The sequence below is a fragment of the Tenrec ecaudatus genome, chromosome 9 (genome assembly GCF_050624435.1).
Source record: "Tenrec ecaudatus isolate mTenEca1 chromosome 9, mTenEca1.hap1, whole genome shotgun sequence".
Taxonomy (NCBI): Eukaryota; Metazoa; Chordata; class Mammalia; order Afrosoricida; family Tenrecidae; genus Tenrec; species Tenrec ecaudatus.
In genome coordinates, this window is record NC_134538.1 from 47,386,362 (window position 1) to 47,400,609 (window position 14,248).

At 43.5% G+C, this 14,248-nt stretch overlaps 1 protein-coding gene across 1 annotated transcript in view; it reads right to left on the minus strand.

Annotated features, from left to right (window-relative positions):
• The window catches only part of IQGAP1 (IQ motif containing GTPase activating protein 1), a 110,651-nt gene extending 97,272 nt beyond the window's left edge, over positions 1-13,379 (minus strand). Inside the window, exons 1-2 of the mRNA XM_075558022.1 lie at positions 13,222-13,379; positions 11,208-11,307 (exon numbers count right to left, since the gene is read on the minus strand). Of these exons, the coding sequence (XP_075414137.1) occupies positions 11,208-11,307; positions 13,222-13,276 (155 nt within the window). The 5' untranslated portion in view covers positions 13,277-13,379. The remainder of the gene's footprint in view (positions 1-11,207; positions 11,308-13,221) is intronic.
• Positions 13,380-14,248: the final 869 nt, after the last annotated feature.

Below are 14,248 nucleotides of genomic sequence, written 5' to 3' on the forward strand. Positions count from 1 at the left end.
TCCCCCTCATTCATAATGATACGATTTTTTTTGTTCTGATGATGCCTGGTTCCTGATCCCTTCAATACCTCATGATAACACAGGCTGGTGTGCTTCTTCCATGTGGACTTTGTTGGGAGGAGTTTTTTGGTTTTTTTTGTTTTTGTTTTTAGGAGTCCTGGTGGTATAGTGGCTACACATTAGGTTGCTTATCATGAGGTTAGTGGTTTGAAATCACCAACTGCTCAATGGGAGGAAAATGAGGCTTTTTACTCCCATGAAGAATTACAGTCTTGGAAACCCACATGGGAAGTTCTGCCCAGTCCTGTAGGGTCACAATCAATCCACATAGACTGCATAGCAGTGAGTTATTTTATCATTATGTTGTCATTGTTGAAACATTTTAAATGGTATTATATCAATCCTTGGAGTCTTATTTTTTAGCTGATGATTTCTATGCAGCTTGACTGTCTTCCTTCAGTACCACTGATCCTTGCTCATATGCTACCTCCTGAAATGATTGAATGTCAACTTGATTAGTTCATTTGGGTACAATGACGGTTGATTCTTTCCATCTCCTTTTGATATTTCTTGTATCATTCAATATTTTGCCCATAGAATCTCTCAATATTTCAACCTAAAGACTGATGCTTTTTAAATTGTTCTTTTAGTTGAAAATATGCTGACCATGTTTTTCCTTGAGGGAGTTTATTTTTTTTAAGTCTTAATTTCATGGTGTTTCTAAGTTATTTTGAATTATTTTAAAACAATCACTTTTTCAATTGCAAGAAATTGATGTCTACTCTCAAATATGAAGGGAATTCAGAAAGTTCATGGAAAAATTCTATTATTTTTAAATTCCACATTTCCATAAATTTTTAAAGCCAATTACAATTTTATTTCTGGGCTTAGTATGCTGGTGTGAACAAAACAAAATGTATTAGCATCAAGGTAATGTCAACTCACTATGACCCAGTAAGACAAGGAAATATATGTATATGGTCTGCTTTTATGACTGTTCTTCATTTTTATGTGTACAAGGAGATTTTTGAAAGTTCGTGGGACTCCCGACACAATCACTGAAGACAAAGTGAGTGCATAAGCAAATATGGTGAAGAAAGCTCATGGTGTCCGGCTATCAAAAGATATAGCGTCCGGAGTCTTAAAGGATTGAAGGTAAACAAGTGGCTATCCAGTTCAGAAGCAACAAAGCCCACATGGAAGAAGCATACCACCCTGTGTGATCACAAGGTGCCGAAGGGATCATTCATAGGCATCAAAGAACAAAAAGTCCTATCATTGTGTGCTCACCTCCCCGATAAGATCGCTGAAGACAAATGGGTACATAAGCAAATGTGGTGAAGAAAGCTGATGGTGCACAGCTATCACAAGATATAGCATCTGGGGTCTTAAAGGCTTGAAGTTAAACAAGCAGCCATCAAGCTCAGAAGCAACAAAGCCCACATGGAAGAAGCACACCAGCCTGTGTGATCACGAGGTGCTGAAGGGATCAGGCATCATCAGAACAAAAATATCATATCACTGTGAATGAGGGGGAGTGCGGAGTGGGGGCCCAAAGCCCATCTGTACGCAACTGGACATCCCCTTACGGAAGGCTCATGGGCAGGGAGGAGCTAGTCAGGGTGCAATGTAGCAACAATGAAACATACAGCTTTCCTCTAGTTCCTAAACACTTCCTCTCTCCCACCCCACTATCATGATCCCAATTCTACCTTATAAATCTGGCTAGACCAGAGATATATACTGGTACAGAAAGGAACTGGAAACACAGAGAATCCAGGGTGGATGATCCCTTCAGGACCAGTAGTGAGAGCGGTGGTATCGGGAGGGTGGGTTGGAAAGGGGGAATCAATTACAAGGATCTACATATAACCTCTCCCTGGGGGACAGACAACAGAAAAGTGGGTGAAGGGAGATATCGGACACTAAGATATGACAAAATAATAATTTATAAATTATCAAGGGTTCATGAAGGAGGGGGAGCCGGGAAGGAGGGGGAAAAAATGAGCTAATGCCAAGGGCTTAAGTGGAGAGCAAATGTTTTTAGAATGATGAGGGCAATGAATGTACAAATGTGCTTTACACAATTGATGTGTTTATAAGATGTATATAAGATGTATATAAGAGTGTAAGAGTCCCTAATAAAATTATTTAAAATAATAATAAATAAATAAAAGTGTTTGGGTCCCAGGTCCAGGATATAAAATTACAATTTAGTGCTTATTGTATTTCAGACACTGTGCTCAGGGATGCATCACTGTAGGCAACTTAGTAAAATACATGGTATCCTCGTTCTGCAATGTGCAAATTTAGGTTCACTCCCTGAGGTTAGACAACTGGCTAAACCAGAATCAGAACTCACACCTGCCAAAACCGAAAGTCCTCACTCTTTTTACTTCACCAAGACAGCTCAGTAATCAAGCTCTTCCAAAGTATATCATTTAGAATTATTAAATTTGTCTCACTAATTATAAGTATTATTAAAGCATAGTCATAGGATTTTTCTTAGGACCCTAATAACAATAGCTACAAACTAGTTACAGATGACCTAACATGTTTGCCATAAGCTTTACTCTCCAGAGTTCTTAGTCATAAAGTTTGCTTTATGTGTACTGCAGGGTGAAAGGTTTTGGCAAAGAACAGGAACCTAATCTTCCCACTTGTAACATTGTTGCTATGCAAAAGAGCACTCAGTCTCTTTTTAAACAATTTAAACAGTACTTTCAAATGTAACCTACTGCTTAAAGTGGAGTCTCTGAACTGACAACTGCAGGTTTCAAGAAGTTTCAGGAAAGGGAATGGATATTTCCCTCCCTGTCACCATTATACAAGAGGTTAAGGATGAATCCCATGCCATACTTCCATTTGATAGTCATCGGTATACAAATCTATCTGGTTTCTAAGTAGCTCCGTGCTGTGAGTCCCTAACTTCACACATTGAGGGCATCACAGAGTTAGTTAAACTCATTTTCTCATCTCTAATAGGAGACTTAGGGCAACCTTCTAAAAATGACACCACTGCCCCTCCCCCCAATGTGGGCTTTTCTCCCTAGTCATCTATAGACGAGTACAGTTAACTTACTAAGTCAACCGATTTATGTATCCATTTTATTTTCTTACATCTCAAATGTTTTAAGTTCTGTTTATATGTTCATCACAGTATGCCAAACGGGATAAATCAAGATGTTACTGAACTTAATCCCCTTTAGGGGACAGGAGATATTGAGTGTCCACAGTATATTCAATGCTACCAATAAAAATGTATGCACAAAAGATTTGGTTTCAAGAACTGATTTCTTTCCCAGAAAATATCCAGTCTCCTAAATTATAGAAGGCAAAGTGCCTCCATGCAAGTAATAAGCTCCTGTTAACACCATAGAGTTCCTCTCTCCAACCAGCCACAGCCTTCACCCTTCAGCAAGGGCTCTGTGGTGCCTGGCCCGTGAGCTGGAGTATAGGTCCTAAATAGGCAAAAGGTAACCCAAAAGTGCAGCTCTTTAACCTAAGTTTTCATCCATTCAACTAAAACAACATAAAACCCACTGCCATCAAGTCTATCCCAATTCATAACAAGCTGATGTATGATTTTTTAGCCTGTAAATATTTACGGGAGCACACAGCATCTCTCTTCCTCAGAGCAGCTGGTGGATTTGAACCATTGATCTTGTAGTTAACAGGCCAATGTCTAATCCATACGCCACCATTTCCACTACTACTCATAGATTCTCGGACCGGGGTCCGGTGCGGAGTGCCCCTCGTCCCGGGAAATGGGGCGCGGCCGGAAAGGCGGCCGCCCCCTCGCCCGTCACGCACCGCACGTTCGTGGGGAGCCTGGTGCTAAACCATTCGTAGACGACCTGCTTCTGGGTCGGGGTTTCGTACGTAGCAGAGCAGCTCCCTCGCTGCGATCTATTGAAAGTCAGCCCTCGACACAAGGGTTTGTATTTTTTTTTTAAAAGGAAAAATAAAAAAGAATGAAAAAATAGATTCTCACTTGAAGGCAGGCTGCCTTGTTGCTGATTCCCTGACCAGGGTTTCTGTCTTGCCTGACAAATCCCATTCTTGGTACTATGCACTTGAACCAACTTCTGATCTGTATTCCTACTTCCTTCTGTCCAAGACCTGAGCACTTACCACATTGAATATACTTAAATCTCATCATCCCTTTCAATTGAGTAAAGATGGCATTCATTTTTACTATCCAATTACTGTTTCTATTAAGCTCAAGCAAAACAGATAAATATAAATACACCCTGAGTGTAACAATGTTCATTTAAAAGGTCTCTCTGTTTCCAAGGTCTTTGATCTATCATGTAATCTTTAGCAAAAAGTTTAGAATCCTCAATTAACATTTCATATGAACATTTACTAAATTTCCATACTGAAGTGGTACATCACGCAATAAAGAAAAGCAGACTCTATATGTGCTTATTGTCCAGTGATGCTCCATGTACTCTTTTATGCAATCACCTTGGATTTTCCCACTTAACCTTTTGGAAGAAACACTAACGCACAACTCACTCAAAACACATTCTTGTCTCTCTCTACACACTGAGACACACTCTACTACTTCCACTCAGGGTTTCCACCCTTTCAGACTTAACTCTCCTCACTCCCAAGCTTCTCCCTTCCTCTTGCCACACACGCACCTACCTTTTCCCCAGAAAGAGCTCTATTTACAGGTACGGGAGAAAGTAGAGTGCCCCAGGATACAATGGGGCCACTGTACTGCAAGGTGGAGCTATTTGTGGGAGGAGGAGAAGGTATTATAAATAGAACTGGAGAGGGAACCTTGTCTCCCTTGGATCTCTCTGATCTCTCCTCCCGGTCTTGCAACTGGGGTAAATCTCAGACCTTGGGGCTCCTCCAAGGTGGGAGGGGCAGGGTTATGAAGGAAACAGCACTGGGCCAACTCATCAAGGCAAGCTGAGTCTGGTGCTACAGGGGAAAAAGAAGCCCTGCGAGTACCCATGAAGCCCAGGAGGTATAGCAGGTTGGGCTGTTAACCAAAAAAAAGGTCAGCAATTCTAAGTTACTAGCAGTTCCACAGAATGAGGCTTTCTAATCCTATAAAGATTTACAATCTTAGAAATACAAAATGACAGGGATGGTTCTACCCTGTCCTGTAGGGTCACCATGAGCCAGAATCAACTCGACGTTGGTCAGGTGAGGTGAGGCAAGATGAGGCGCAGGCAAGACAAAGCTCAACTCTCCAGGGCAGGAGACAAGCAGGGAACGGAACCCTAGCAGGCGATGGGAGCCATGCAGGTGTCTGCAGTGCAGCTTCAACATTATTGAAAGGTGGCCACGGCCATATTCAGCAGCTGGCAGGAATCCCAGCCCTCTTTCCTGGCATGCCATTTCCTAGGCTTCATTTCCTAGACTTCACTTCTTAATCAAATCTTTAAATGAGCAAGCAAGCAAACAAACAAACAAAACCCCCACTGCATCCATGTTTTAAATTACTTCCTTCATAAAAGCAACCAGGCACATTTTCCCGATGGCTGGTAGGGCGCCATGGCAATATGCCACGATTATGCTCTCGCCAAAGCAGAAAAACTAAGGGCTAATCACAACTGCAATCGTCATTTCCAAGGTATAAAAAAGCACTCAATTTAAAAACAACCCAAGGGCATCATGGTCCCCCAACTAGTTTTTAAAGGGGATGGGCTATTTTTCCATACTGGGCAAAGTAGAACATACTCTAGAGGAGACATGAAGGAAATGCCCCCCAGTGGAGCACTTTTGAAAGAAATGTGATGAAAAGCACCCTTCTATTTGGACTATTAGATCCCAGCTTAAGGCAGAGTTCTCAGAGGAAACCAAGAAAGTGAATGTTTTAAGTGCTGTTTGTCAAAGAAGGGGAGCCATCAGAACTGATAACCAAAACAAAACCAAAAAGTTGAGTCAATTACAACTCAAAATGATGCGGTAGGGCAGAGTAGAACTATTCCATAGGATTCTGAGACAGTTAATCTTCATGGAAGCAGACAGCCTCATCTTGTTCCTACAGAGTGACAAGTGGGTTTGAACCATGAACCTTGTAGTTCGGACACTGAAACACCAGGGAATTGTTTAAGAAAATAGATGTCTACACCATCCAGCATGGCCCTACTGAATCAGAACCTGTGTGGTAAGGCTGTTAGCCATTTTCTCACCTTTTCCAAGTTCCCAAGGTCATTCTGATCACGCCTGGTTAAGAACCACAGTATAAAACAATGGCAACTACTCCTACTCTTCAGCTGCCCTAGTAGTATAGTGGGTTTGATTTTTTGTTTATTCTTCAATAAGAAGGAGCCCTGGTGGCTCAGTGGTTAAAGTGCTTGGCTATTAACTGAAAGGTTGATGGTTCGAACCAGCCAGCTATTCCATGGAAGAAAGATGTGGCAGTTGGCTTCTATAAAGCTTTATAGTTCTTGGAAACCCTATGAGACACTTCTGTCTTACCAGGTCACTCTGGGTGGTGATTGATTCAATAGCATAGGGTGTCATTTTATTTTGGCTAGTCAATGAAGAAAATCACAAAATAGAACTAAATAAGCAAATAAATAAATATGGCAGATCTCAGTGTCCTCATTAAAATGAGGCATTTGAATTTGATTAGTGATGGCACTGGCAGGGAGGAGGGGTTAGCCAAGACACTCTAAAAATGGAATGTGACTGTGGAAACTTGATATTCAAACCAAAGCAGAACTACTTTGGATAGGAGGAAGGAAGGTGCTGGGGCTCTTTCCTCACTCAGGCTCCTCCTCAGCACTGCCATCAAGGCTCCACAGTGTGTTCACACGAAGCTCTCAGAGCCAACTACAGTTTTAAAATTCTTGGACCTTTTCGAGGATCAGGAATTCAACCTTGAACCAGATGTTCAACATTCAAGAGACACAGGGTTTGGGATTTTTGTTTGTGAGGCCCTTACAAATTTTGTATAAGAACGTCCCTATTTTAACAATGTACTTACCTCTCAATAATGCCTAACATTCATTTAGGACAACAATCATTCTCCCCACCTAAGTCATCATTCATTTGTCCCCCAACTTGAGCCTCCAGAAAGGACCTTAATCTCAAAAAAGCCTGGTTTCAAGAAAACACACAAAAAAAGTAGTAGTAGTAAGAGAAGAATAGGACCAGGAAGGGGGGTAAAGGGACTCCAACTGTGTTGTTAAACTGATTTCTTTCTCAAAGAAAGGGAAAACATTCATGGCCAAGCAAGTTTCAACAAGGGTGCTAAATCTGTTCAATGGAAAAAGTCTAGTCTCTTTTATAAATGGTGCTGGGATGGATGCATTTCCCCCAGTAAAAGAATGAAGCTGGACTCACAGAGACTGCCCTGTGTGAAAGTTAACAAACTGGATCAACAAGCTAAATGCAAAACTAAAACCATAAAAGGCTCACAGGGGTAATGCTTCAGGGTCAGAATTTGGATTCTTAGATATGACACCAAAAGCATGACTACATCAATATTTAAAACATCTCTTTCCTCCCACTTGCGACCAGAAATGCATATTCTACGTGCAGGACTGAATGTTCTAATCAGGAACACAACAGAGGAATCCTGAAAAGGAGAAAAAACAAGGAACAACAACAAAAATATTCCTGACTTAAAAGAATTCAATTACCTGAGCAGCTAAGATGCAGCCTCAAGGCCTGAGGCTGCCGCCTTGAGTTGCCATTCAAACTATGAATTGAAACTACCCCCTGACAACACCTTTAAATTAATTAAACAGGTTAGCCCAAAGAATAAAGATGGTCACTTGGAATCTTGAGGGTTTTTCACTGTTGCTTTTAAATTATCTATATAAGACAAAAGTGTCAACAGCTATTTTAAAGCATAAATGGGGGAGGGGGGACAGAGTTTAAGCAATGGAAGAAAAGCAAGAATGTTGATACCCTGTGAAGAATGCAACCAAGGTCACTAATGTCTGGAAACTGCAATGGGAGCCAGTCTTGCTGCGCAGTTTCTTTCTTTTTTTTTTCCAAAGCAACAGACAGAACAGATTTTATTGTTTACTTAACTAGTAGGTTTACACAAAGTGAGGACAATGGTGACAAGGACAACCAGTCTTAACTGCTATCACCGATTAACTGAATTGGTTACAACAGAAGTTCCAGTTGCTCAACATCTTAAATGTGAAACAGAAGGAAAGAAACCAAGACATAGGAACATTCAGATTTCTGAAGCCCAATGCATGTCTTTAAAAGAGGGGGAGGGGGGGTGTTTCATTGTATACTTAATTCTGACAGCCACTCAAAGCACAGAATGCTACTTTTCCTAACCAATCCCACAGTCTAGGTCTGGGAATTGACACTACAGAAGTGCTGTGCATATTTTCATAAAAATTAAAATAAAGTGCTTGCTTCAGCAGCACATAAACTAAAATTAAACTAAAAAAATTAATGTCTGTGCACCAAAGCACTTTATTAATAGAGATAACATACAGACCAGAAGAAAACTTTCAGGAACCATATATTAATAAACCTATCCAGAATGTGACATTTTTGAAATTAGCAGCCTAACGCATAACCACTATGCCACCAGGGGTCCACGAACATACATACATTTTTTCAAGAACAAATTTTTTAAACTACAATTTAGCAGCAAAATTACAAGGATGTAATTAAAAATAATAAAAGGGCAAAGTTCCCAAGTAGACATTTCACCAATGTCACTCAAAAAAAAACCAACAACCTCATCGAGTCAATGCTGACTCATAGCGACCCCTGTGGGCTTCCAAGACTAACTGTTTATGGAGCAGCAAGCCCAGTCTTTCTCCTCAGGAGCTGCTGGTGGTTTCCAACTGTTGGCCATGCAGCTCACAGCCCAAATCATAATCCAAAGTACATCACAAGGGCTCCTATGTCACCAATGTCTACATGTACAAATGTCTACAAATACATGAAAAGATGCTCAATGGCATTAGTCATTCAGGAAGTACAAATCAAAGCTATAGTGATACTATTTCATTCCCATTAGGATGGCTATAAAGGAGTCCTGGTGGCACTGTGGGTTAGACATTGGGCTGCTAATCCCAAAGTCAGCAGATCAAACCCGCCAGCAGGTGTGTGGGAGAAGGCTGAAGCTATAGGCTCCAGTGAAGATTTACAGTCTCAGTTACCCTAGGTAGGGTCGCGATGAGTCAGAATTGACTCAATGGCAGTGGGCTTCTTTTTAGATGGCTATGATCAAACCAACCAACAAATAAATTAACAAATCCATTGCTAGCAGAATGCAAAATAGTTCGGTCACAAAATAAGCAGTTCAGTTCCTCACAAAGATGAAATTACATTATGACCCAGCAATTCTACTCTGATAATACAAACTGGCTTAAAGGGTTTCACAGAACATTGGACATCAAAGTTCACTGCAACACTATTCAAATAGGCAAAAAGGTAAAGACCACCTAAAAGTCTTAAGACTATATGAGACGATAAATAAATGTGGTCCATACACACGGCCTCAGCCACAGAGAAAAATGAAGTCCTGCTACATGCAATAACATGGAAGAACCAGAAAACATTACCTACGTCAAATAAGTCAGCAAGAAAAGGACAAACACTGTACAGCTCCACTCAGAGGAACTATCTAGAATTTAGTAAAAGTATGGAGATCAAAATGTATTAGTTACCAGAGATGAGGAGCAGGGGAAGAAGGGAAGTCATTGCCCAGGGGCTACCGAGTTTCTGCTAGAGGTGACTAGACAACTAGAAACAGATAGGAGTGAAATTGTACAACATGATGATGTAATGTCACAGAACCTTATGGCAAGCTTTTATTATGTATATATTTACCACATTTTTTTTTCAAAAATAACAATGAAACACCATTTCCCCAGAAAAAGTGGGAAAGACCTGGAGGGTTAACATTTGTTAGATCTGGGCAGTAGGGAGACAGGTACATCTGTTGTATTCTTCTCTGGACTTCTATAGCATCTTAAAGTCTTCACAATTAAAAGAAAGAAACTTGTTCACTAATTTCATTTGAATTATACTTGATTTTTCAATAAATGTTGATTGTTAACACTCTTCTTTATCCCTTTCTAGCCCTTTCTAACTAACCTGTGACTGACAGGCTATATGATCTGTAATTACATGTCTCTGGATTACGTCGTGAGTTGCTAGGTCAGCAATTTGAAAATGCTTACCACTTCACGTGATAAAGATAAGACTTTCTTCTCTTGTAAAGATTTAGTCTCGAAAACCCGCAGATTCACTGTGAGGAGGAATCTATTCATGGCAGTGAGCTTTGTTTTAAATTATATTTCTCTACCCAGGAGCACTTTGCAAAGAACACAAACACAAGAAAAATGAAATGGGCCACTGACTATGAGGCAAATCAACACTCTAAAAAATAAGATCATGAGATCCGGAAGCATCTGAAAATGCCAGCTATAAAGTCATTTAATAAAGAAAGCAGAGGGGAAAAAAAGAAAGCAGAGGATACTGCCTTTGGTTTAATTGTTTTTATGTTTTTCATGTTGGCAAATGAACCTATATCCACAACATTCATCCTTCTGTGTTTCCAAAACACATACTCAATCCTCAAGCCATAGGGAGAGGGGAGCCCATTCATATGCAAGGGGGCTTCAAAAATTCATGGGTAAACAGAACAAAAATATATATCAAAACCACTAAACAATTAACGATATATTAAAGCCAAAGACTTCAAACTCTAAAAATGCTATTTGTACCTCAGAGCGGCTAAGTGTCCAAAGCATGTACCATTATGAAAATAATAATTTATCATTTCTCAAGGGGTCATGAGGCAGTGGAGAGACGGGGAAAAAAGAGGAGCTGATACTGAGGGCTCAATAGAAAGTAAATGTTTAGAAAATGATGGCAACATATGCACAAATATGCTTGATAAAACTGATGTGTGTATTGTTATAAGAGCTGTAAGAGCTCCCAATAAAATATTTTAATAAAATAAAATAAACAAAAAAACATGTGCCACAATCATAAAACAATAGCATAAATCAGGAAATTTTTCAGTAGAGATAAATGTCCATCAAAGGTTTCATGATAAACTACCATCAAAACTACTTGTTCCTATTAATAAACTCTACCCATACTTATTTCAACTATCAGTCTCTCACTGCCACACCTACAACACAGAGCCTCCCACAGCTCTTGAAGAGATCACTATCTGTATGTGTAGTCACACCAGATCAGCTCCCTTCTCCCAATCATCTCTCCAGCTAGTCAATCCTTACCTCTTTGCTTCTTCCAAATGACAAAGGTACTCATAAGCCACATTTTGCCGTCTCCGTTCATCCATCTCCTCGGCAGTAAGCCTCTCATTATCCAGGACAGCTAAAACATGAAAGAAAGAATGTGAATCCAGGGATCCGTGGCTTTCCGGAGCGAGATAAGAATGCCACCACATAAAATTCCTGCTAGTTACCTGGAGGATCAGAGGAACCTGTGCATATGTGGCTTTCCTCAAAATTCCTTATACAGTATAATAGGGACATGAACTAAATGCTAGTGTGACGTTGGAAAACAATGGTACTTGAGAGTTGGGCCCAAATTTTTCATCTGTCTAGCCTTCTAAATATGGATGTGTTCATGTTCTCTGTTTCATTAATAACCAAAGCCAGTAGTTATGGAACACTTTAAATTTTCATACCTACTTCATGGATAAGGAAAGAGCTCAGCTCATGGCTAGTAAGTGGTTGGGACCTGAATTCACACCCAGACTTTCTGCCCTTCAAAGCCAGTCCTTGAGCTTAACCTTGAAGCACTCTACCTCCTGAATGAGCACCCCCAAGGTGCAGAATATATTCCTAACTCCTTGGCATGACATTCAAGGAAGCTGAGTGGTATAATGGGTTAAGCACTGAGCTGCAATATGAGCTGTTCAAACACCCCAGCCACTGAGGGAGAAGAATGGGGCGGATTGCACTCATAAAGATTTACAGTCTAAGAAACCTGAAGGGGCAGTTCTACTCGGTCCCAAAGGGTCTCTATGAGTCATCATTGATCTCATGGCAGTGGATTTGGCTCTTTTGGGTTTGGCTTGGTATTCAAGGCCTTTCCCAGTCTGGCCCCAACTAATTTTGGAAAGTGATCTCTTCCCTCCCCCTGCCTGCACTTCCTCCCATTCCATCCTCAACCAATCAATCCACACAGTACCCTCCTACCTTCAATGCCATCTCTCATGTGCTGTCTCTTGCCCCACCCTACCTGGTCATGCTATACCGTTTCTCAAGAGGCTTTAGAAAGTTCATGGATAAAAATTAAAAGATAATGGAATTATTCCGTGAACTTTCTGAAGCCCCCACATATGTCAAGGTTCTATTCAAATGCCACCATCTGTGTTACACCACATCCCCCTACCAAGTCCCTTTTCTCACGCAGGTCCGTTGATGCCCGGGTTAGTTCACGCAGCTCTTATCTTTATTACACGTATTATTATGAGGTTGTACACCTGTCTCTGACTGAAAGCTCTTGAAGGCAGGGCCGGGTTTTAACATAGCACCATTCCGCACACATAACTGAGTGAGACGACCCTTAAAGCAGAACAGCACCCCCAGATATACAATTAAAATGAGCAGCTCAAGGAAGCCAAAAGGCCCCTCTCCTTTGGCCAGGGTTAACTAACCACCCCGGCTCCAGTTCGGTGCTGAATCAGGGGCAAACACACAAAAAAGGGTGGTTCCGAAAATAAGGAAGTCGGAGAGCTATTTCGTGTTTCTTTTACATTTTACTTTTGAAATCCTGACGAGGGAACTAACCCCGAAAAAAACTGAAGTGACTTGTCCAAGGCCGCTGCTTGCAGCTGGCCTGGGGCTGGCAGATCGGTCCCCCGGGGCCACCTCGCCGCTCTCGGTTAACGCGTCCAGTGGGAAGCGCCTTCCCACGAGGCCCGCGCAGAGCCCCCGTGTCCCGGGCCCGGGACACGCCCTGCCCGTTCTCCTGCCACCTCACCCGAGGCCGGCTCCCCCAATCTCGGCCGCGCTGGGACGCTGCGGGATGGGTGGGGTCCCTCGGGCCAAAGAGCCGGGGGACGAGGGGGGGCCCCGGGGACCGTCCCGCCACCGCCGCGCCCCAGAGCCCGCTCCCGCCTTCGCTTCACCCCGCAGCCCCGCCGGGTCGGCTCTTCCGGGTCCGCGCGGCCCTCAGCCGCCGGCCCCACCCTCCCGACCGAGCCCCCGAGCAAACGGCGCCTCCGAGACTCGGGGCTCGGTCTGAGTGCCCCGGTGCCGCGCGGAGCCCCACACTCACAGCCATAGTGCGGCCGGGCCACGCCCAGCCCGTCAACTTCGTCCGCGGCGGACATGGCGGCCGAGCCCGGGTCCCTGCTGACCGAGCGGTGAGATTTGGAGGTGCGGGCGGCGGCGGCTGAGGAGTCTGCAGAGTGCGCGGGCGGCGAGCGCTCCAAAGACACCGCCCCGAGCCGCCGGCCCCGCCCTGCCGGCCCCGCCCTGCGGCAACGGGAGGAGGCGTGGTCAGAGCCGCCCGTCCCGCCCCGCGCCCCGCCCCGCGTCCCGCCCAGCCCTGCCCTTCCGGCCCTGCCCGGTGCCCCGCGCCGCGCGAAGCGGCGGAAGGAAGGGGGCGGAGCCTGCCTGCCCGACGCGCGCTCCTTTCGGCAATGCGGTGGGAGGCTGGAGCCCAGTCTGTCCAACGCGCCGCCACATCCGTACCTCTGACAGAAAAGCTGTTTTTGTCAGCAGCTTGTAATCAAACCTGCGGGCCACTTCGCTTCCCCTCCCGGGAGAGCCACGCTCCTCCGTTCCAAGGGCTCAATGAAGGCATCCTCTGCGGGGCCTCAAAGTGTTCTCGGCGAGTACGCTGCACACTCTGGCAATCTAGCCTCAATCCTCGTCCAGATTCACCGATTATTAAAAACTGCCCCAACTCGCTGCCATCAGTCAATGCCGACTCACAGCGACCCCTGTGGGTTCCCGGAACGGTAACTGTTACGGGAGTAGAAAGCCCAGACTTTCTTCTGAGGATCTGCTGCCAGTTTCAAATGGCCGGTCTTGCGGCTTACAGCTCAACACGCCACTGCGCCCACCCAGCAAGGCTCCTGAGTATTTAAAAGGTAGCTAGTAAACAAACGGAAGGCACTGCCCACACTTCTTCCCGTGTAGTCTCTGACACTATTCTTCGCGTGGTCTCCTTATGTGAGGCGGGTGGGCAGTAGGGGCTCTTTGCTCCTCTGTGGGGCAAATCATTTTTTCAAGTTTTCTTGGCACTTAATCCACATATCATACAATTCAATAGTCCAATCATATCAAGAAGAATTCTA